The sequence below is a fragment of the Neoarius graeffei genome, chromosome 28, assembly GCF_027579695.1.
Source record: "Neoarius graeffei isolate fNeoGra1 chromosome 28, fNeoGra1.pri, whole genome shotgun sequence".
Taxonomy (NCBI): Eukaryota; Metazoa; Chordata; class Actinopteri; order Siluriformes; family Ariidae; genus Neoarius; species Neoarius graeffei.
In genome coordinates this window covers 39,717,280-39,742,515 of record NC_083596.1, presented here as the reverse complement: position 1 = coordinate 39,742,515, position 25,236 = coordinate 39,717,280, and the positions used below count along the sequence as shown (strand labels likewise).

General features: G+C 43.8%; 1 protein-coding gene across 1 annotated transcript in view; it reads left to right on the top strand.

The window, feature by feature from the left end:
• The first annotated feature begins 267 nt into the window (after window positions 1-267).
• Window positions 268-25,236, top strand: part of bckdk (branched chain ketoacid dehydrogenase kinase) — a 79,019-nt gene continuing 54,050 nt past the window's right edge. The window contains exons 1-6 of the mRNA XM_060913131.1: window positions 268-708; window positions 10,404-10,472; window positions 10,633-10,743; window positions 22,406-22,453; window positions 24,553-24,672; window positions 24,778-24,876. Coding sequence (XP_060769114.1) covers window positions 460-708; window positions 10,404-10,472; window positions 10,633-10,743; window positions 22,406-22,453; window positions 24,553-24,672; window positions 24,778-24,876 — 696 coding nt within the window. The 5' untranslated portion in view covers window positions 268-459. The remainder of the gene's footprint in view (window positions 709-10,403; window positions 10,473-10,632; window positions 10,744-22,405; window positions 22,454-24,552; window positions 24,673-24,777; window positions 24,877-25,236) is intronic.

Here is a 25,236-nt window from a genome sequence, read left to right as displayed (position 1 = left end):
TATATATATATATATATATATATATATATATATATATATATATATAGGTACAAGCTCTGCTGTGTAGACTGAAAGATGATCTGCTGTTCTCTTTTTATATATTGATAGATATATATCTGTGGAATATATGCTGCAGTACCAGTCCGTCCAGTTTCAGGGTTCTTTGGAACGTCTGTAAAGAACACTGTCTTCTCTGCAAACTGTTGTCACGGTTTTCTCTTTACATTGTACGTGGGGGCGTGGCTAGGGCGGTTCTTGCTTGTGATTGGCTAACGGGTATGGAGTCGGAACAGCCAGCCGACGTATAAAGCTGGCGCGGAGCGGCGGTGTTCGTACGTGCCTTTGTGCGCGGAGACGGGTGGGCCGGATGGCTTGGTAGGCCGCGGTTGGGTGGTTGTTTACGAGGAAACTGTGGCGCGGGGACTCGAGCTAAGCTTGGCTGGGTAAAGAGCGGAGAACATGCGGCGGAGAGTGGCGTGCAGCGCGGTGGAGCTGCTGTTGGGTGGCGGCGGCGGAGGAGGAGCCGCGAGGATGACCGGGCTTCTGCTGCTTCCATCGGCTACAAAAGCAGCCGCTCTGGAGAACAGCGTTCACCAAAGATTCCGCTCGACGTCCTCCATGACGACTTACTCCGAGCTGGCCAGAGAGCGGTCGAAAACCGTCACCTCTTTCTACAACCAGTCCGCTATTGATGCATCTGCGGAAAAGGTGACCGTTAGCTAGCTAGCTAGAGAAACCGACAGCTCGCGCATGCGCTGTGACGTAGCCACTCCATCACCTAATCTCCTCGCCTTCAGCGGGCACGGCTTTTCTCAGGCTTTTGAGGTCACGTGGGTTTTTGTTTGTTCCTCTAAGCAGCTGGGTAACCTCGGGCAAGGGCGCAGATGGCACGGGGGACATGCCCCCCCCCCAGATTTATAGTGACCCCTATCTGTCCCCCACCCACCCACCCACTGTCCCTACGTAAGGCGCTAAACATGGGTAGAAAAAGTGAGGATTAATGTTCCGTTATGGTGATGATACACGGGGCAACTTTTTGGGCAATGTTGCCGAGCAATGTTGCTAGGCAATTGCGTTTTGATTCTTTTCTATTGAGATTGGGCAACATTGTTTCTTTCTGAATGGTTTTGATAATCTCTGGCAACTTTGAGATAAGCCAATCAGAACGCGAGTATCGAGTCATGTGACCTCCGGTGAGGTTCGGATCAGAAATTTCAAACAAATATGGCGGCCGCTCAGTGTCAGTGGAGTGAAGAGATGGAGAGACTCCTCATCTGTTTTTACGCCGGTAAGGGTTGTTATTTTAATATTCTATATGGAGGAATTTACCTCACCAAAGCTCTAAAAAACAACAGACAGCTTGATTAAATGGTCACAGCAAAAATTAAGACATCGATTTTTTTTTAGCTAACTGTAAACTGCCATTGCTAACTGTTGTTGCCCATTGTTGCCCTGAAAAGTTGCCCTGTGTCTCACCTAGTTGCCCGTTGCCAGCAACATTGCTCGGCAACATTGCCCAAAAAGTTGCCCCGTGTATCATCACCATTAGTTAGACTATTACCCTGTCCACACTAGGGGTTTTGTACCGATACGAAACTACTTTCGTACCGCAACATCTGTCCACACTAGCAACTGGTACTGTAGCGGTATAAGTGTATCGGTACGAAACCCACAAATGTATGGGTTTCGTACCGGTACAGTATCGGTACAGTAACGCTTCGCTGTAGTGTGGACAGATGAAGCGGCTCTGTATCGATACAAATATAATGCGCATGCGCAAAGTCACACACCTCAACCGATGTCTTCGCTGAATAAAATAGTGAAGAACGGAGATTCGTTTGTTTCTTTCTCAACTGCCTCACGCGTTTTATACGATTTGACTGAATAAATGACCACCAGAAATACAGACTGTACACTGACAACAAAAAGCGCACACACGGTGTTTCATCCGTACGGAAGCCGAGAGAGGCCCTTCATATAATCCTTTTCTTTTTATTCACCTTGTTATCCCGAGATAACGACATAATTAATTCAGGATCTCGAGAAAGCGGCGCCGTTGTCCCGAGGTGTCGAGAAAGCGGCGCCGTTGTCCCGAGGCCACTGAGAAATGGTTCATTCAGGTGCGCCAAGAGACTTGTGATATGCTGACTTTGGGGCTATTTCTCATTCTGTATCGATGCAACTTTGGTCATTAGAATGTCTGGAATAATCGATCACCTAATAAGGCAATATTTTGATCAGGGGTTGACGCAGGGAGAGATTGCATTAAGTCTTTTAATAAGGGATCATTTCAAAATTAGTCCGCGGCACCTCCGCAGAAGACTGGCCCGGCTTCGTCTCTACCACCGGAGACGGGTGCTGCCAGAAATTTTGGGCCCCATGAAAGATTAGAATTTTGGGCCCTCCAACTTTTGCCCACCCTCGTCACAATTGCACTATTGTCATTATTTGACTTTTGATAGCTCATGGACCTTGAGTTTGTGACTTTATTACATTTTATGTATTAACTTACCAGGGACTAGATGAAAACTGGTCAGTGACTAATTCTGGTGCATTTACAATCACAAATGAAAATTCAAGATTTTGCCACATGCCTTCTTGTGCTAGGACAATTGGTAGTGAAATGTGACTGCTAATAAATCATAGAAAAAGTTTTCTACCCTGCATCAAAATACCTATGGAAATCCCATGGATTGTGTGTTGGGTAGAAAGCTGTGTGTACTGTTCTGCAAAAAGGGAACATGTTTGATCAAATGCGTACATATTTCTTCATATGTTGTAACCTCTATCCCTCTTTTCTGTGTGCTGCGCTTTCTCCAGCTCCTCAATTTGAAACCAATGGTTTAGAACGTGTGAACATTCCACACACGTAACCATGTCAAACACTTGACTGGTGTCCGTTATTAGCAACACTTTAATTTAGCAAACTGTATATGGCGCTCGCTCATTAAAAACTTCAATCCTAAAGCATTTATGGGTTGTATTGCTGCTTACCTCCTTCTCCAAAGGGGGGTTCAGTGGTTTGGTAGGGCGGAGGTCCCCCGAGGCTGAATCTGTGCATATTTAGGGCACCCCATTAGTTATGAAACTGGTTATTAGCACCAGCATAACGTAATATTTCATCTTATCACACAAGTCAGTTCAGTTATTAAAATGGAAAAAATGTCACTGTACAAACTGTAAAAGTGTTCTCTTGATAGGCTAATCCAACCACGTTCATACTGTTCATTTACCATTCGCTAATATTTTGAACACACGTGTGAGCGATGGCTACCTTTCTTTGGGAAAAACTGAGTGACCAGTTGCCTGCCTGTCCGGTCCCGCTCAGCTTTCAGCTGCCTTTCTTTACGTTTTTGACAGCCACTCTTCATATTTAGCGATCATAGACTGTACGCACTCCACTGCTGGCTGCTGCACCGCGACGCAGCAGCAAGTAGCGTTGCACTGATCAGCACACAGATTTAACGCATCGCGCTTCTACCAGAACTGGACCGTACCATTTCGCAAAAGGGGGAGGGTTAAATGACTATGTTGAAGAACTCAAGAAATAGACAACCTTGTTCAATTAGCTCATTTTACCAGATGGAATATTGCATTGTTATTTCAAAAGTCTTATTAAAATCATTAAAAGGATATTATCAGCCCCTTAAAGGGCCCCATGGCAGTGCTGGGCCCCTAGAATTGTTCTAACCCCCCCGGCGGTGCCCATGGACGGAGATACAGTGATCCAGCTGAGATCATGAAATAATTTTGTTTTCTCGAGATCTCGAAATAACAGATGCCATATATTCTCGGAAGGAAGTTACTCGGTAACCACGGAAACATTTCGCGCACGCGCATTTCAACTACCGTGAAAGAAAACCGCAAACATTTCTCGCTAGTGTGGACAGATGCACTAAGCTGTACCAGTATACTTTGTATCGATACAGTTATACCACTTTCGTACCGGTATAAGTGTGAACACAGCATAACTTGCATTGCAGCACAAAGTTGAAATGGCAGCAGCAGTAGCCTTGTCTGTGATCAATCCACATTACACCGATTCAAGAAGGTGAAAGGCTGGAGCAGATCCTTGCAGAGTTGGGAAAGCAAGGTGTTCAGTTTTCTACGTAATTCTCGGTTAATAACCCTGCACAGCTCATCCATTTGATATAAGGTGACCAGATTTCTCGAGTCTAAAACCGGGACACTTTGCGCGTGACCGTGATACTCGTGCACGCACATGCGTTTTGATGTAAACATGCGCCGGGTCAAACCATGGCTCAGACAGATGGGTGCTTTTATCATTTTATCAATATTTCAGAGAATAATCAAGTATTTTCTTATCTACATGTTCTTCTATCACAATTCAGTTAATGTAAGAAAATCAGACAACAGGGGTGTCGTGGCTCAGGTGGCTAAGGCGCCATACCATAAATCCGGGGATCCGGGTTCGATTCCGACCCGAGGTCATTTCCCGATCCCTCCCCGTCTCTCTCTCCCATTCATTTCCTGTCCTGTCTCTACACTGTCCTATCCAATAAAGGTGAAAAAAAGCCCAAAAAAAATCTTTAAAAAAAAAGAAAATCAGACAACAGTTCTGATGATGGGGAATAGGCCAATAGCCTAAATTTCAACGGATTTATTTCACCTTTGTGAAAACGCCAAGAAAATGCATTGCTTCTATATTAACATTTTATGCGATGAACTTTTTTTTTTTTTTTTTTTTTAAACAATAGGCTATGCATTGTAACAGGAATGAGCGCATGAGCCTTATCGTTGTCACCTCTAAACCTTTATCCAAAATGCCTCTGTTTAATCTTAACCAGTGGAGGCTATTAGCTATTTTGAAAACGTGAGCCCCGAGTTGACAACAGCATCAAACGAGTCAAGACAATCTGTGATACAGATGAAAGACAACAGAAAATGTTTCAGAAACACAGCCACCCAACCCACCCACCCTAAAGAAGATGCCATTTTATTGCATATATTTACATGAGTGAATTTGCTCCAGTAGCGCTTTATTGCCTGAGAGCCTGCTGGGAAACTGCGAACAAGTATCGTCGAAATTGGCCCGGGTAATGAGCAAGGCTTTGAGAGTAGGCACGGTCATGCGATTCCTCTCGTCAGTCCAGGTGTTGCTCATGAGTGAAAATATTCGCTCAACTGGCGCATTGGTGCCAGGTAGGCACACGGCAAACTGGCAAAGCTGGATGACATTGCTGTAAGGAGTCTCGCTACTCTTGAAGTGCGCGAACATCTCCGCCCAGCGCTCATCCGTGTGGCATTGCCTCGTAGTAGTTGACAGCCGCTAGCTTGATGCACATTGATGCTGAATTGCTAGAAGCTTTATTGACATCTCGTTGGCTATACATGATCGCTGTAACCGGGACAGTTTGTTAAGGGCCCCATACACGTTCAAAAAAGTCGTCAAAATTTTGTATCAAAATTTTGATACAAAGTTTGATCGTGTGTAGGGTGTTTTGATGTCAAAATTTTGAACCCAAATTTTGACATATCAAATCACTTTGATATTTTTTGAAGAGTCGTCAAATTATTGATGCGTGTGTGGGGGGCTGTACCTCAGTGTGATGGACAAGCGTTCACTTGGTGGTATAGATGAACGCATCACAGTGTCTTCTTTCAATATCAATGGCTTGACAAGGTCCAATAATTCATTGAAGGATGGGGCATCCATCCTAAGGAAATTACGGAAGTCCTCTGGTTCTTTGAGACGAAGTTCTCTGAGGAGGTTGACGTGACCGTACGTTCGCCGTTTCAAAAACCAGTCTTTCGACCATTTCCGTCGATGCTGAGGCGGTTCATTGTCCAAAGCGAACACAAGTGCTACGGCCACTGCTGCGTCCATGTCAAAGTTTTTGACAATACTGAATTTTTGATAGAAAAAAACATTGAATCGTGTGTGGACATTTTGCTATCAAAATTTTGATATCAGAGTTTTGATACAAAATTTTGACGACTTTTTTGAACGTGTATGGGGCCCTTTAGTGTTTGGTGTAAACCGGGACATTTCAGCATCCCGACGGACCCTTGTCGGGACTGAAGACATGCAACTCAAAATTGGGACTGTTCCGGTCAAACCGGAACGTCTGGTCACGTTAATTTGATAGCAACGGTGTTTCTGCTACGACTAATGGTGCGTTCAGTTGTACTCGTAAGTTGGAAGTCGGAAAAGCATTGAAATCTAGCATCTACCAGCATAAACGTTGGGGTTTTTGTTTCATTTCATTAACTGTCCATTTTTTTTCGAGTTCCATGATGTCCCAGTTTTTAAACTGGGAAGCAGCGGAGAGATGTTTTTGGGACCTATCGAGTCTGCTTCTCGACAGTAAATTTGTTTGGCTGCAGAGGGAATTTTTTTTTTTCTATCAATTTTGTTTATTGGAAAAAATACTTTATTTGTGTGAATCTGTTGTTCAAGTGTTTATACTTCTGTTTTCATCAGGGCTTTGAACCGGTTCAAGGAACGAAAACCGGGAACTTTTTCTATTTCACATGGAACAGAAACGAAACCAGAAACTTTATTATTTTTTATGTTCCGGAACAGAAACGCTTATTAAAAATAATGGTAACCGGTTAATACCGGTTTTTATTTCGTTCCTCAAAGTTTACGTAGCCTACAAATAAGTCATTCTTCTCCTGCGCAAGTTTCTATGACCCGCTGGGGTTCACTTCCTGTGTGACGTTCGCTGACTGAATGGAGACAGCGGGAGGGTGGACTACTATCACGTCTCCATTACTGAGTGTCTGAGCAAAGAAGAGCCTGAACGATGCAACCTCCCTATTGGCTGTTTGTAAAAATGTATCAGTTGTTGCCCTTCCCACGGGAATCATCGCGGGCTCGAGAGACGAGACCTGACGAGTTAGTTCGTTGGTAGCAGAACAAAATGTCTGGACACAAATCGGGTTTTCAGAAAAGGAAAGAAAATAAACGGAGGGTTGAAAATACAAAAAAGGAGGCAGAAAATGCAAAACGAGTTTTAAGGTAGGACAAATGGTTAGTTTTCTGAGGCAGCCCGCCATGGCTGCCTGCAGGCTTGTTTATTATAGCCCATTTAGTTAAAATAGTTGATATAAAATGTTTATAGTTATAGTTATGTGATGGTTGTCCTGATTTAGACTGGTGGTGTTTTTTTTTTGGGGGGGGGGGTTGCGCGATGTTGGACCCGGGTCCAGATTAGGGCAGAACCGGCCCTGGCTACATTTCAGGTGTAGTTTATTTTATGTATGTATGTACTTGACCAAGTACACATCTATGCTTCCAATATGGCGCCTAACAAACTCTCGCGGCGCGGTGACGTCATGCGGTAGCCCTCTATAGGGCCTGACTAGCCTTTGGTAACACACTAAACGAATTATCTTTCATTTTTGGCACTTTTTCTGTTTGTGTAGATGGGAAGACATACTGAGAATCCAAATCGCCAACATTTGAAATAATAATTGTTTTGAATTATTTCTTGTCTTATTTAATGAAGTTTGTAATAGAATTAGCCTACATTTGGCTTAAGCTGGATGAGACAGAGACATAATTTTATAGCCATTTGTTAAACAGCTGACAGGGAACGTAATCAACCGTTCCGGGAACTAAATTTTTTTTTTTTTTCCTAACTGGTTTGGGAACGTCTATTTAATGGTGGAACCCAAAACCGGAAATGTTAAAACTCCGTTTCTGTTCGGAACGAACCAATAGGAAAAAAATTCTGGTTCAAAGCCATGGTTTTCATACACATTTTATGTTTCTAATCATTTCCATGAAGGCACGAGTGTGAATCATCTCATCTCATTATCTCTAGCCGCTTTATCCTGTTCTACAGGGTCGCAGGCGAGCTGGAGCCTATCCCAGCTGACTACGGGTGAAAGGCGGGGTACACCCTGGACAAGTCGCCAGGTCATCACAGGGCTGACACATAGACACAGACAACCATTCACACTCACATTCACACCTACGGTCAATTTAGACTCACCAGTTAACCTAACCTGCATGTCTTTGGACTGTGGGGGAAACCGGAGCACCCGGAGGAAACCCACGCGGACACGGGGAGAACATGCAAACTCCACACAGAAAGGCCCTCGCCGGCCACGGGGCTCGAACCCAGGACCTTCTTGCTGTGAGGCGACAGCGCTAACCACTACATCACCGTGCTGCTGGAATAATAATATGGAATAACCCATGGGTAGTAACAATACAAAATGGCGCAGATTTGCGCAGTTGTCAGCTGCTCAAACAATTCTGTTAAGGCTGGAGTCAGATCTAGTTTACCCACTGTTAAAATGCTAGAAAAACCCCAGATGGAAGGTCTAACTCGTAGACTACAGCGACAGTGGCTTACAGACCTGATGTAAAGGACACCAGTTACAAGTATGTGCAGATCGTTTTCGTTTATATTTCTACCGTTTATGTGAACCGTGGACAAAATATAACGATGTCATATACATGTATAAGCACTACTCCAATTTGTATTGTAGCTACAAATGCATACCGCGAGTTGGCCTAGTGGTTAGCGTGTCCGCCTCTCGACCGGGATATCGCGAGTTCTACTCACGGTTGGGTTATACCAAAGACTACCATAAAAATGGTACCCATTGCTGTCTGGCAAGGCACGCTGCAATAGAGATGCGAGTGGGGAGTCAAACTCTCAGTTACCAGCGAGAAGCCGAGGGCTACGGAAACGGAGATCTGCGCCACATGGTGTGGGAAGGACTTTGATTTGATTTTTACAAATGCATAGAGTAAAGCCCCAGTAAAATGTTGCCTTTGAAGACATCAATAATTTAGTTTTTTTTTTTTTTTTGCATGTGTGTGACGTTTGTCCACATCAGGAACCTACTCGATCCTTACAGTAAACTTGTGCCAAGCTTTTGTATGCTTTCATCTGCTTCCCACCCAGTGACGAAGCTAGTAGTTAACACCAGGTAATTCACGCTCGGCTTCATCCGTACATCGTCCTCGTACTCTACAGCGTTGCTGTATGGATCCACCCCTGAACATTCTCTTCTCTTTTCCATGTCGGTATTACTCAGTTCGTGATACATTTGCGAAAAATGAAATGTACTCTCCTCGGTTGCCATGGATGCTATACCACAAATATGGCGGACACAACAAAATCGGAGAGCATCATGGGAGATTCATGACACGCGTGCAAACGGTCTATAAACTGCGTTTCGGTTAAGACCAATCCAGGCTGTGTACCGTCTAGCCTGGGGTTAGTCGTTTGAGTTCTCTAGTTGTACTTTATGGCTTGTTTTTGTTTCCTGAGCTGTTTGTACACTTCAGTTGTACGCTAATTATCCTTGTTACTTGTTCAGTTGGCACTAGAACTTTCTTGGCGAGAGAGTCAGCCCTTCGTGTACCTGACTTGCACTTGTCGTACGTCGCTCTGGGTAAGGGCGTCTTCGAAGTGCCAGGTAACGTAAACGTTTCTCATGATATTGCAAAGAAACTGCAAAGCGCTTTTTTTTTTTTTGGCAAACTTGGTTCTGTTTACATGCACTAAGGTGGTGTTTACATTAGTCCGTATCGTTTTCGTTGCAGATGCACTGTCCGTGCGCATTAAAAAGCCGGAAAATGACTCCACAGGCGGAACAGTTTGAATCCGCCAGGGCCCACGTATTCAACCCAGTACGTATCTGATCCGGTGCTGCGTAAACATTGAGGAACGAGGATACGCAGTGCTGAGCTCTAGCTGACGTCATTGGGCAACGTCACATCCACCTTCCTGATTCGCTGGCATTGGTCATGCCACGTTGGTCATGTGAATGAGCAATACAGGAAGTGTGTTGAGGAAGTCATTAAGTGAATGAGCAATACAGGAAGTGTGTTGGTTACCGTAGCACTAAATAGTCTTGTTGTAATCGCAAAAAACGGCCGTTCTGCGAGGTGAAGAGTGTACCGAACACTGTTAGATCCTTCTAGCATAAACACGAAGGCCATACACGGTGTAAAAAAGGCGTCATTGTAGTACCAGTACCGCCGATAACAGACTGGCATACTTCATTTTTTTACAACGACATCCTTCCACTTGCAAGCGGTGAGTGACTTGCGCATGCCCGATATGCACTGGGATCATGTGATGTGCCGTCTAATTAGTCATGTGATTAGCGTATCCGTGTATTAGCGTTGCTGTGTGCACGGGGAACGGTTTTGTTGCGGGCACGGAAATTGTGTGTACGCGAATCGTTTTAAAACCGTTAATCTGATGATCCGCTGATTCGAAATAATGTAAACAGGGCCTAACACGAGAGACTCCTTGTAGAAATCTCATAATTGGGTATTTATTTATCCCCCCCCCCCCCCCCCCCAAAATCTGTTTTACGAGGTATCGCGCATTCAGCAACAGTGTGGTATTATGATGACGCGATTACGACTGCTTCATGTTGCCAACCGTTGTTTTTCCTTTCCTCAGGCTTCTGTCAGACTCACACCCGGCACCTTACTCTACGCAGGCAAGTCTCCGGATGGACACCATATCTTGGTAAATACAACCTCTAATTAGAAGCTATTTTGGATTCCAGTCTGTGTTGGAAACTTTTACGCTCATAGTGCTATCTGGCCTAAAACCTTCCATGCTGTCTGAGAATGGTGATGGTGGTTTGTTGTGCTTAATTTTTGAACTTGATCACGCTGTTTTGCAGAGCAGCGCGAGATACCTACATAAAGAACTGCCCGTGCGCATCGCTCATCGTATTAAAGGATTTCGCAGCCTGCCCTTTATTATCGGTTGCAACCCCACCATCCTGCAAGTGGTGAGTGTTTCCAGGTTTTGTAAAAGCTCTTCATGGTTTTGATGCTTGTATTTGACGAAGTAAAATGCACCTCGTCCATGTTCACCTTGCTGCTATTGTAGTCGGCCCCCACCTTCAAAATCCGTTTGTTTATCCGCAGTGGGTGTCAAATATAGGTGTGTTTTAACCAGGGCTTTGAACCAGAATTTTTTTCCTATTGGTTCGTTCCGAACAGAAACGGAATTTTAACGTTTCCGGTTTTGGGTTCCACCATTAAATAGACGTTCCCGAACCGGTTAGAACAAAAAAATTTAGTTCCCGGAACGGTTGATTACGTTCCCTGTCAGCTGTTTAACAAATGGCTATAAAATTATGTCTCTGTCTCATCCAGCTTAAGCCAAATGTAGGCTAATTCTATTACAACCTTCATTAAATAAGACAAGAAATAATTCAAAACAATTATTATTTCAAATGTTGGCGATTTGGATTCTCAGTATGTCTTCCCATCTACACAAACAGAAAAAGTGCCAAAAATGAAAGATAATTCATTGAGTGTGTTACCAAAGCCTAGTCAGGCCCTATAGAGGGCTACCGCATGACGTCACCGCGCCGCGAGATTTTGTTAAGCGCCATATTGGAAGACCAAGTACACATCTATGCAAGTACATACAGTCATAAAACAAACTACACCTGAAATGTAGCCAGGGCCGGTTCTGCCCTAATCTGGACCCGGGTGCAACATCGCGCAACCCCCCCCCAAAAAAAAACACCAGTCTAAATCAGGACAACCATCACATAACTATAAACATTTATCAACTATTTTAACTAAATGGGCTATAATAAATAAGCCTGCAGGCAGCCACGGCGGGCTGCCTCAGAAAACTAACCATTTGTCCTACCTTAAAACTCGTTTTGCATTTTCTGCCTCCTTTTTTGTATTTTCGACCCTCCGTTTATTTTCTTTCCTTTTCTGAAAATCCGATTTGTGTCCAGACATTTTGTTCTGCTACCAACGAACTAACTCGTCAGGTCTCGTCTCTCGAGCCCGCGATGATTCCCGTGGGAAGGGCAACAATTGATACATTTTTACAAACAGCCAATAGGGAGGTTGCAATGTTCAGGCTCTTCTTTGCTCAGACACTCAGTAATGGAGACGTGATAGTAGTCCACCCTCCCGCTCTCTCCATTCAGTCAGTGAATGTCACACAGGAAGTGAACCCCAGCGGGTCATAGAAACTTGCGCAGGAGAAGAATGGCTTTTTTATTTGTAGGCTACGGAAACTTTGAGGAACGAAATAAAAACCGGTATTAACCGGTTACCATTATTTTTAATAAGCGTTTCTGTTCCGGAACATAAAAAATAATAAAGTTTCTGGTTTCGTTTCTGTTCCATGTGAAATAGAAAAAGTTCCCGGTTTTCGTTCCTTGAACCGGTTCAAAGCCCTGGTTTTAAGTTGGTTGGCTGTTTGGCTCTACAGTCTAGGCTGGGAAGAAATCAGCCCCAGCCTCTGATCGGAGTGTACACCCTTCGCAGGGTTACAGCTGAGAGTCCTGCTTTCTCGTTGGCATTATTATTACTGAGAGGTGGACAAAGTACCCAAGTTCATTACTTGAGTCAAAGTACAGATCCCGCTGGTCAAGTATTACTCCGATACAAGTGAAAGTTGAACGGTCAAATTTTTTACTTAAAGTGCGTATCCTGGACCATCTCATCTCATTATCTCTAGCCGCTTTATCCTGTTCTACAGGGTCGCAGGCAAGCTGGAGCCTATCCCAGATGACTACAGGTGAAAGGCGGGGTACACCCTGGACAAGTCGCCAGGTCATCACAGGGCTGACACATAGACACAGACAACCATTCACACTCACATTCACACCTACGCTCAATTTAGAGTCACCAGTTAACCTAACCTGCATGTCTTTGGACTGTGGGGGAAACCGGAGCACCCGGAGGAAACCCACGCGGACACGGGGAGAACATTAGTCTGGTTAACACCAGACCATATCAAGTGAAATATGGTCTGGAATCCGCCTATTGAATTTCTCGTAGGGGAGGTGTGGTTTACGAATGTCAACGGCCGTTTATTGGACATTGCAAATGTCTATCATTTGGCGTATACGTAGCCCATGGCCAATCATGGCAGTTGTACCCGGTGACGTAGTTAGAGCGACGAAGAGGCGAAGAAAGACTGAAACGCCAAACGCTGTTCTTTTTTTTTTTTTTTTTTTTTTTAAACAAACTTTCGCTCTAAACTATTCAGAACAGTGTCTAAAGCTTGATCGAAAGTTTGGTTCGTATCGCTCGCCGCCATGTTAAACGTGATCCGTAAACAGTCCCAAATAAACTACAAGCTTCCGTTTGTCGAGTAGTACGCGTCACCGTCTTTCCACCCCTCCCCACTCTCTGATTGGCTCCCTAACTCAGGCGAACCTTTAGACCATAGTTTCCATGCTGTCTTTTCAGATCGGAACGATTGTGCAAAGCAGCATGGGATTTCCCAGGCTAGGAGAACATGCAAACTCCGCACAGAAAGGCCCTCGCCGGCTACGGGGCTCGAACCCGGACCTTCTTGCTGTGAGGCGACAGCACTAACCATTACACCACCGTGCTGCCCTATCCTGGACCAATCTCGTGGGTTTTTTTTTTTTTTTTTTAAATGAGTGTCCCTTTACACACTCATCCAGAAGGGTAATTTTGCACAAGGCCATCTGTCTACAGCAGAAAAAAATAAAATGAAACGCGTCTGGAAAAATCCCAAGGGAGTCTGGAGTCAGATTCGTGACGTCACGTGCGGATCCGCCAGCAGGCTGCGAGAGCTCGCATGGTTTCAGTGCCCAGCCTGTGTAGACCAAGTTTAGCAGCTAGCGATTTTGCATTGAAATATGGAATTGTCGCCTGAGCTTCTGTCTATTGTTACATAAATCATATTTTTCTAATTACTATTATGTATTCATATATTTCTTCATTTAGAAGAGTACTGGCTACTGTAGGAGAAAGATTTCATAAGCTACACACATGGAATCGGCTGAGCAGGGTTGTATATACGTTTAATGTGTTCGACAGGCCCCAAGATCTCAAGCCCTGACACGCCGTATATCCCTAAATTATCGCCCAGCGCTTTCGTGTTGTGTGTGTCGATAAATAACATCCGTGTACCACAGGAACACCTAATTTAGAGTATAGTCTCTTATTTCTTACCCTGGTAACAGTCAACTTGTGAATTTTCTTGGTCTTTTTCTCGGCTCTGCTTTGGTCCTCGGCTTTTTCCGGGTGCCTCACACGAAGCGCTCCCATTTCTCTCTCATTGTCCGGTCTTTTGGGAAACGATGAGTACTAATCCCATCAAGATTGGTGTTGCTACACCGTCCTACGATATGTCTGTTAACCATTTTAATAATTACGCGATAACGTTGAAGAAATTTGCAGAAAACCACCAGCTCGTTTTCTCAAACAAACCAGCGCTGACGTAGGATTCAGAAAGAGGCGTCCCGCACGCGACGTCACGAAAATCAGTGTTTGCCAGGAAATCCAAATGGCAAGTATTTTCAGAGGCGGACCAATTCGCCTCATGGCTTGATTTCAACTGAATTTTTCTGGTATTGCGCAAGGTAAAAAAAAAAATGCGCAAAATGTGAGATTTGACCAAAGTTTAATATAAAATAGAATTACATTGATCTCGCTCCTGAATTTACCCGTGATATGCACTTTACTTGCTTTTAATACTTTTTAAAAAGTATGTTTTCTGTCAATGCATTATATTATTGACACGATGCTTACAAAACCTAACGCCTCTGAAACAACCGACTAACTTGTAGAATAAACGGCTGGTAGATGGTTACAAAACGAAACTGAACTGAACTGAAGGAGCCAGTGTCACTTCCACTTTAAAAAAAAAAAAATGTAACACTGTTCCCCACCCCCACAAAGCAGCATGGTCGTGTTCTGACCCAGCTCTGGCAGTATGTGCACACGTATGTGTATGTTAATCAGGAAGATGGTGGAATAGCTGTAAATGGCAGCTTGCTCAGAAAATAAAAATGACAATCCAACCTGATTTAAAAGCTCCACACCTCGAGCTTAATAACTGCCCAACAGCAATGTTGCTTTAAAGGAACAGTCCACCGTACTTCCATAATGAAATATGCTCTTATCTGAATTGAGACGAGCTGCTCCGTACCTCTCCGAGCTTTGCGCGACCTCCCAGTCAGTCAGACGCGCTGTCACTCCTGTTAGCAATGTAGCTAGGCTCAGTATGGCCAATGGTATTTTTTGGGGCTGTAGTTAGATGCGACCAAACTCTTCCACGTTTTTCCTGTTTACATAGGTTTATATGACCAGTGATATGAAACAAGTTCAGTTACACAAATTGAAACGTAGCGATTTTCTATGCTATGGAAAGTCCGCACTATAATGACAGGTGTACTAACACCTTCGGCAGCGCATTGATATCTGAGCTCCGTATCAATGCGCTATCGAAGCGCGCAGAAAGTGTTAGTACGCCTGTCATTATAGTGCGGACTTTCCATAGCATAGCAAATCGCTACGTTTCAATTTGTGTAACTGAACTTGTTTCATGTCACTGGTCATATAAACCTATGTAAACAGGAAAAACGCGGAAGAGTTTGGTCGCATCTAACTACAGCCCCAAAAAATACCATTGGCCATGCTGAGCCTAGCTCCATTGCTAACAGGAGTGACAGCGCGTCTGACTGACTGGGACGTCGCGCAAAGCTCGGAGAGGTACGGAGCAGCTCGTCTCAATTCAGATAAGAGCATATTTCATTATGGAAGTACGGTGGACTGTTCCTTTAAGCAAGACGTCAAAAAAAAAATCCAGCAATTTATTACTGATTAGTACAATACTGTCCATCTCACAGGTCGTGCGTATGTGCACGCATAAGTGTATCTATCCATGCACACATGAATCTGCCTGTGTCATCATGGTGGTTTAACGTTAAGCTAGCTAGTCCGTGAAACTCCACCTGACATGCTAGCAAACACAAAGAAATTTTTACGTAGTTTATTTGGCAAAGATTATGCCAAAACGTTTCTGAAAGCGCTTCAGATAAGTTAACGTTACTCATGTTGGCGTAACTCCCTTTTTTTTTTTTTATATACACGTGTTTAACGTTAGCCGTGGACAAGGTTACGGCAACTTGGCGGGCATAGTCATCTGACTAACCAGACTGCATAGCTACGTTTGCAGCGTTATCGCTAGCTCTAAAAGCGCAGACAACTTCATTGCAAGCTTTCTCTTGGAATAAAATGTCGATCTACCTCAATATGCTTCCGCAGGTCGGACGGTGAGTTTTCGTAGGCCGTGATTTTGCTCAAACGTTTAAAACGAAATGGCACTTTATTCCTTTCAGAAAACTGAAATGCGGGTGTGTGCATTCCCCGGAAGAATCGCCTCCTTCCATTCTGCCATCAACTGATCGTGGAGAAATAACTGAACTTGATTTTATGCAGTCTATGGACGTGACGTGACACTAGTGATGGACTGTCTCAGCGTCAACTTTTTTTTGGGGGGGGGGGAAATCATGTTTTAGAAAAGAGAAGGGGGGGGCATTAGAGGTCTGCGTGGGTCGGATTTTTCAGTCGCGCCCGCAAAGAATTATGATTTTCAGTCCTGCCCGCGCCTGCCATATTTTGTCCCGCTCCCGCCCGCAAATCCCGCATGATGCAGACGTTCGCGTTATTTCTCGGGAAAGTTCTTGTCTTGACACAGCGTGATGGTGCCCCGCCCCCTACTTTGAGTGGATTTGAGCATAAATATCTACAGCTCACGTTCACGTTTATTTACCTTGTTTCTGAATTCGGAATGTTGAAATGGCAGCATGTAGACATAATTATTTAAGTAGGCTAATCATTTAAGTATGCGCTCTCCCGTGGTGCGTCTCCTATGAATAATTAGTGTGAAAGGAGAGATGGCTCGCACTCTTGAACTTATTCTTTTAGTTACATTTCTTTTCAGTTGTTTTTAGCAGCAGAAGGAGACAAACGTTTCGGCTGTTGCCTTCGTCAGTATCTCTAATGATAATCAACGATAAAAAAAAGACAGGCGAGCGCGTAATTCCAAGTGGAAATTTGGTATATTTATTGTTCAGCCATACAAAACATTAGGCTAACCCAGTTTACATTTGTAAAGCATTTCTAACTAAAATGTCCGATTTCAGGACTCTTGACTTTTTAACGGTAAATGTACCTCTTTTTAAAGCAGCACTTACTTTTGAAGCACTGTGAGCTTCAGTAGAGGAGCTCTGCTCTTCTGCCATGATCGGAGATCTCAAACACGGAAGAGGAAAGGAATCGGAAACATACGAGAGATATTTATCCTCTCCTGGATCAGAATCAGAATTCTGATGACCAGCTCATCTAAGGTGTCATTGAGGCATCATGTTAGTGTGGGTCACTGGAGGCTGGGTGTGAACTGCGAGTCCATTAGAGTGATCAAAGGATTGCCCGTTAGGGTGATCAGTGGCAAATTTAAGATGCCATTCCTCACTCAATCTGGCAATCTGACTCTCTCTGCAAATTTAGGCATCTTAAAATGTTATTAATGCCAAATAAAATATCCAGCACAAATTATATATGATAGACATAAATTAATAATTTATAAATTTTATTTTAAACACGTTTTTAGTTAGCGGGACTGCAGCTTATCACCGCCCGCGCCCGCATATGTGCACTAGAGCCCTGCACTCCCGCGGGAGTCCCGCGGGACCCGCCGCAAAGCAGTGGGGCGCGGGACAAATTTTGAAAGCTCATTGCGGGCGGGACCGGAAGTGCACATATGCGCGCGCAGGCGGGAGCGGGAGTGCACATATGTGGCGTGGGCGGGAGCGGTGATGAGCTGCAGTCCCGCTAACTAAAAATGTGTTTGAAATAAAATGCATAAATTATTAATTTATGTTTATCATATATAATTTGTGCTGGATATTTTATTTGGCATTAATAACATTTTAAGATGCCTAAATTTGCAGAGAGAGTCAGATTGCCAGGGAAATAGCATCTTAAATTTGCCATTGATCACTAATGACTTGCAGTTCACACCCAGCTAGCAAGAGAACCATGAGTGAAGTGATTTACTTGTTGCGTTAGTCTACAACTTTAGTCAGAGAGACAGGTTACACAGTGACGGTAGGCTTGACTCAATGCTATCCCAGAAATCCTTCCTGTAATATGCAAATTTGGCTGTCCAATCAGAGGCGGCCAAATTTGCATATTACAGGAAGGATTTCTGGGATAGCATTGAGTCAAGCCTACCGTCACTGTGTAACCTGTCTCTCTGACTAAAGTTGTAGACCAGGGGTCACCAAACTACGGCCCGCGGGCCAGATCCGGCCCGCCACCCCCCTTTGACCGGCCCCCCAGCCCCTCTGCCCCCCATCACTTGAACCGGCCCAATGAGGCAATCCCCAAAAGTGGTCATGGCCTATTTTTTTAAATTGCTTTTCGGCAAATAATATGTCTGCATCTTGTATTTTGTTGATTTTCTCAATTAAATTGATATTTAGTTATAAAATGAACTATTCATATTTTCTGAATTTTCGTCATATGCTCGCGATCAAGCAGTGACAGGCAGCGCACGCGCAGAGAACTGTCAGTGTTCAGGACAGCAAAATGGCGAGCGGTCAGCGAAAAGCTGACAGAGAGTGCAGAGTTTTTAAAGAACAGTGGACCACCGATTTATTTTTTCGTTCAGTGTAAGCAGGGTTCGAATTATAAATTTGACCCTATGGGGGTCTCTATTTAAAAAAAAAAAAAAGCAATGCATACTCGCTCTCCTGGACCAGCGCACTTTTGCGCACTGCAGTGCACAGCTTTCACACACAGGCGCGCGCATGCACCCACACACACACACACGGTGTTGCATATATATATATATATATAATTTGTTTAACTATATATATATATATATATATATATATATATATATATATATATATATATATATATATATATATACACATACATATACACATACACACTATATATATATATATATATATATATATATATATATATATATATATATATATATATATATATATATATATATATAATGTGTGTGTGTGTATATATATTGTTAAACAAAGGAAGATCGTTGTGAGCTAGAGGACAAGTCTTCTTCGGACTTAACTTCACATTCGATTTCGCAGGCTGCAAATTTCAGTTTGCGCGCATAGTGGTGTGGTGGTGAAGTACAGCTGTACATGTTGCGGTTTAATAACACGTTCAATACAAAGTTATGGCTGCATGGTGATTGGAAATGAAATGAGTTTTATTTATATGGTGATATAGGCTATTCAAGCTTATTATGGTGATATATGACGTATTTGAGAGACTTCCACAGAAAATTAAGTTTGCTTCTTTCATGGGAGCCTGAGGGAATGGGAGCTCAGCTCCCATTGGCTCCCACGTAATTCGAACTATGAGTGTAAGGACCGTGCAGTCTGTCTTGTATGTAAAGAAAGTGTGTCGGTTTTCAAAGAATATAATCTGCGTCGTCACTACGAAACCTGCCACAAAGAGTATGTTAGTTTGCGAGGGCAAACAAGAGAAGACAGGATTCGGAGGATGAAATGCGGACTGGCTGCACAACAGAATGTATTCCTTCACCAAACCCAGATCAACCAGGCTGCTGTCCGAGCTAGCTATAAGCTAGCTCACCTACTAGCTACCCATGGAAAGCCGTTTACTGATGGGGACTTTGTTAAAGTATGCATGCTTGCTGTGGCCGAGGAGGTGTGTCCCGACAAGAAGGATGCGCTCGACGCGGTGAGTCTCTCCGCACCTACTATGACTAGGCGAACCGAAGATTTGGGGGACAACATGTATGACCAGCTGAATGAGAGAGCGTCAGAATTCGAGTTTTTTGCTTTGGCCATAGATGAGAGCAATGACGTGCAGGACACAGCACAACTGCTGTGATCTATTGCTCATATTATTATAATTTAACTGTTTTTTAAAATGTATTTATTTTATAGGCCTATTTATTTGACCTTTATTAAGTGCTGCATACAATTATTATTTATATTATTAATAATATCAACAGGCCTACCTACAATTTATAATTTTCCACTCATCTTTGCCAGTGTCAATCACCTCAAATAGGCAGATGTTTCTTACCTTGACAGCTTTGATGTTATTTTTATTAGAAAACAAATAAATGGAATATCTGTGGTATTTCAAATTAAAACAAAGTGTGAAGACTCAACTACTTTTGCAAACCACTAGTAAAGATAAACAAATATGTGCCAGGAATCAAGTGTTGATATAGTAGTGGGGGATATAGTAGTGTTGATATAGTAGTGTTGATATAGTAGTGTTGATATAGTAGTGTTGATATAGTAGTGTGGATATAGTAGTGTGGATATAGTAGTGTGGATATAGTAGTGGGGGATATAGTAGTGGGGGATATAGTAGTGGGGGATATAGTAGTGGGGGATATAGTAGTGGGGGATATAGTAGTGGGGGATATAGTAGTGGGGGATATAGTAGTGGGGGATATAGTAATGGCGATGGCCGTGCCAGGCTAGTAATCTCTACTACACAATGAGGCCTGCTGGTGGTCATATTTGTCTGGGTCATACAATTCTATGTGATATAGCTGACCCGACCCCGGCCCCCCATCACAGTCAGGAACGACAATGTGGCCCCCAGAGAAAAAAGTTTGGTGACCCCTGTTGTAGACTAACGCAAGCAGTAAATCAATTCACTTCTCTTACTAGCTCTGCTTTGCGATTTAAAAAAAAAAAAAAAAAAACACACCATTGGTACAAAGCAAGCCCATTCACTTTTTTATGCTGATCAGAGAATTACAATGGTTTCTCATATGATGATGTGTGATTCGCGATTAAAAATTGTTTGACAGCACTAAATATTATTATTAGAGACAGTACATGTTGCATTCCGAAACAAGGTAAATAATAACGTGAGCTGTAGATATTTGTGCTGAAATCCACTCAAAGTAGGGGGCGGGGCACCATCACGCTGTGTCAAGACAAGAACTTTCCTGAGAAATAACGTGAACGTCTGCATCATGTGGGATTTGCGGGCGGGAGCGGGACAAAATATGGCAGGCGGGAGCGGGACTGAAAATCATAATTCTTTGCGGGCGGGAGTGGGACTGCACAATGCGGGCGTGGGCGGGACTGAAAAATCCGACCCGCGCAGACCTCTAATGTGCACTCCTGCTCCCACCTGCGCCGGCAATGAGCTTTCAAAATTTGTCCTGCGCCGCACTGCTTTGCGGCGGGTCCCGTGGGACTCCCACGGGAGTGCAGGGCTCTAGGGGGCATCTCCTTTCACAGCTGCTTCATAGTAATGAGGACTTTGACAGAAATGTAGCGCAGTGAAAAGTACGATATTTGTCTTTTCAAATGTAGCGAAGTTAGTCATGAGTTGCCGAAAAAATAAAGTACAGATACTGAAGTACAGTACTCAAGTAAATGTACTTCATTCCTGTCCACCTCCGATATTCTTGATTTAAGAATAACGGATTGCAAATCCTTTAGGTCCTTGTAGTTAGAGAGGATTAATTTTGTGGTGTTTTTCTTTTTTCCTTCTGTCCCCTGATCAGTCAGATGTCTGTAGCTCGGGGTGCATTGAATATATTCATTCAGCAATCCTTCCTTCTATCCTTCCTGGAGAACTTTTTCAGTTCTCTCAGGGCAAGGTTTATCAGGAACTTTTGTTGCTTGTGTAATAATGGTCATAAAAACATCGCGTGTGTGTATAGCTCGATGATCCATCATGTCATTGAATTGCAGTGCGTGTTTATTTAAGGTCGTTGCTTTTATTTTATTTTGTGACCTGAATCTGTGTGGTTTTTTTTTTTTTTTTTTAAATATAAATCCTGTGGGGGCGGCACGGTGGTGTAGTGTTTAGCGCTGTCGCCTCACAGCAAGAAGGTCCTGGGTTTGAGCCCCGGGGCCGGCGAGGGCCTTTCTGTGCGGAGTTTGCATGTTCTCCCTGTGTCCGCGTGGGTTTCCTCCGGGTGCTCCGGTTTCCCCCACAGTCCAAAGACATGCAGGTTAGGTTAACTGGTGACTCTAAATCGACCGTAGGTGTGAATGTGAGTGTGAATGGTTGTCTGTGTCTATGTGTCAGCCCTGTGATGACCTGGCGACTTGTCCAGGGTGTACCCCGCCTTTCGCCCGTAGTCAGCTGGGATAGGCTCCAGCTTGCCTGCGACCCTGTAGAAGGATAAAGCGGCTAGAGATAATGAGATGAGAAATCCTGTGATTCCATTTGACACGTTCTCGCTGCAGTAGTTCGCTTCAGAATTGCAAATGTTTAATCCATGCCAGTCAGGTTTTATTAAACGAGACGAGGCTTTTGTGTGCGACTTTCAGAAGCCGCCTCCCTGCTTTACAGTGGACGTCTCTCCTCGTGATGAACTTTCACATACTTTCTTCTTACAGTTAGGAGCCACAGTCCTAAGAAAAGGGCTCATGAGCTGTGCGTGATGCGTAGATAGGTGGCTGGATAAACATAACTTGATATACGACGTGTTTACAGCTTGCCAAATGCCACGTGATTCCCTTGTATTTGAGTTCCTGGAAGTCCTCGAACACTGAACACGTGCATGCGTTGCTGGTACTCTGCCATCTGGATCTAAACCATTCCCACCCCCTCTTTTTTTTTTCTCTCTCTCTCTTTCTTTCCTTTCTGCAGCACGAGCTCTATATTCGGGCCTATCACATGCTGAGTGATTTTCCAGCAGTAAGTACCGGTTTGACATTATCTCACACACGGCGAAAAGGTGAAGTCAAGTTCACCCGTCTGCTTTTAGCTGCTCTGTGACAAGTTCCTGTAGTCCGAGACGGGCGTGGGAGGACTGGGTAGAGGCTAATCCTTTAACTGTAAACGGTTTGGTCATGGGAGATGTTGCACAATTATGCAGGGGAAGCATTTATCCATGAAATGAGGAAAAGGTGCGGCTTGAACAAAGAATGGCGTTCATAATGGTGTGGTGTGTGAAATGCATGTCGAGGTTTTGTGCACCTTTTCTGAGAAGTCGTCTTTTTATTTGCAGTTCCATCTCTCAAGACACAAGCTCCAGTGCCCAAGTTTATTCAGGGAACAAATTATTATTTTTAAATAAAGAATGGGCTCATATTTCCTGAATGGTTAGAAATCTGGTGTGGATGCTTCCTGTAAAAACAAGAATCTAGAATAGTTGTTAATTCCCCACCACGACGCTCAGGGAGACCTAATTTCCTTGCCGTAACAGCAACCCAAGTATCTTAATGGTGTGGACTGATTTTTATCTAGCTCACCAGTGTGCAGCCCGGTATCACATTTTAGGTTGCTTAGAAACTGATTATGCTGTAAAGTCCTAGCTAACATGACGTGATTTATATTTAAAAAAAAAAAAGCTATAGCTAAGTATATTATACGGACTTGCAAGAAATGAGCGCGTGTGTATATGAAGTTTCTAACGTTGCACATTTGCGCCCTCGATTTTTAAAAAGCAGGTACGTGTCTGAAATTCTGGCTCTGGGAAAGTGTTTTGTCTTCATGCCGCACGTAAACCCTCGGAAAAAATAATTTAAGCGTATGTCCGTTTAGTGTGAGAGCTGGATCTTTTACAGGTACCTTATTCGGTGTTTTCATAGTACACGCACGTTAGTTCCGCTAGTAAAAAAAAAAATGTTGCCGTTGCGTGTAGTGCAGCAGGCAGTCTGATCTGGAGCAAGTAGATTGTAGTCGATTATGTGTTTGGGTACAGAATGAAACCGTTTTGTTTTGAGTCAGCAAGGAATAGGGTTTAATTTGCTTTTATTTACTAGTTGTTGAAATTGCATCGTCTACCAGGCAGCTATGAATGGAAAAGCGAAACTTGCACGTGAAATCGATATCTTTCTGGAGCCAGCATGTTCTCAAAGTTTGATGTAAATCTTGTTAAAGAACGATCGTCTTCATCATTTGGTTCTTTTGTGGTAGAACTGGGCTAGATTAGGCAAGTTAGTTGGTCGGGGGGTTAAAGGAATAGTCCACCGTACTTCCATAATGAAATATGCTCTTCTCTGAATTGAGACGAGCTGCTCCGTACCTCTCCGAGCTTTGCGCGACCTCCCAGTCAGTCAGACGCAGTCAGACGCGCTGTCACTCCTGTTAGCAATGTAGCTAGGCTCAGTATGGCCAATGGTATTTTTTGGGGCTGTAGTTAGATGCGACCAAACTCTTCCGCGTTTTTCCTGTTTACATAGGTTTATATGACCAGTGATATGAAACAAGTTCAGTTACACAAATTGAAACGTAGCGAGTTTCTATGCTATGGAAAGTCCGCACTATAATGACAGGCGTACTAACACCTTCTGCGCGCTTCGGCAGCGCATTGATACGGAGCTCAGATATCAATGCGCTGCCGAAGGTGTTAGTACGCCTGTCATTATAGTGCGGACTTTCCATAGCATAGAAAATCGCTACGTTTCAATTTGTGTAACTGAACTTGTTTCACATCACTGGTCATATAAACCTATGTAAACAGGAAAAACGCGGAAGAGTTTGGTCGCATCTAACTACAGCCCCAAAAAATACCATTGGCCATACTGAGCCTAGCTACATTGCTAACAGGAGTGACAGCGCGTCTGACTGACTGGGAGGTCGCGCAAAGCTCGGAGAGGTACGGAGCAGCTCGTCTCAATTCAGATAAGGGCATATTTCATTATGGAAGTACGGTGGACTGTTCCTTTAAATGAGGATTTAGGAGGGATGAGAGCCTTCTGTTTTATCGCTTAACTGTCGAGTTAAATTTCTGGAATTTCTCGTTTTTGGTTCCGTTTTTAAACGGCGCCGTTTTGTTATTTGTCCTTCAGATTACAGACCAAGAAACGGAAGCTGGCTACAGCAAGCTGGTTCAGCAGCTCCTGGACGATCACAAAGACGTGGTCACCCTGCTCGCGGAAGGATTTCGGGAGTGTCGCAAACACGTTCAAGTAAACAAGGATCCATCTAGCGCCCTTCTTCCAAGTTTGCTCTGTGAGACGTGAAATATTAACCAGTCGTTTCTATTAATATGCGAGTGTCTATTTTTGTCGTAGGATGAGACGCTGATTCGTAATTTCCTGGACACGATGCTGACGTCTCGTCTAGGCATTCGCATGCTGGCAACGCACCATCTCTCCCTGCATGAAGAAAATGTAGGTTGTGTGTGTGTGTGTGTGTGTGTGTGTGTGTGTGTGTGGGTTCAATTTCATAAAATCTGTGAAATTGAGTTCCCTCTGAAGTTTGGTTGTTGTGACGTGTGTATTTCTGTAATATCTTGCAGGTCATTCTGTAGCTGGGAAGGTATTTAAGGGGATTAAAGCAAATGTGCATGAAATTGCTCGCTTCGAGCAGATAGAGGAAGCCCGTGTGTGCGCGCATGCGCAGGTTTAGCTTTGAGCATGCACTGACGGTTCCATCATTCTGTCGCTAAACGAACAGCTGATCACACCGAGGTGCTCGCTGAGCGCTGATATTTATTAGTTTGGTCCTGCGTTTCCTTTCCTTCGTATAGA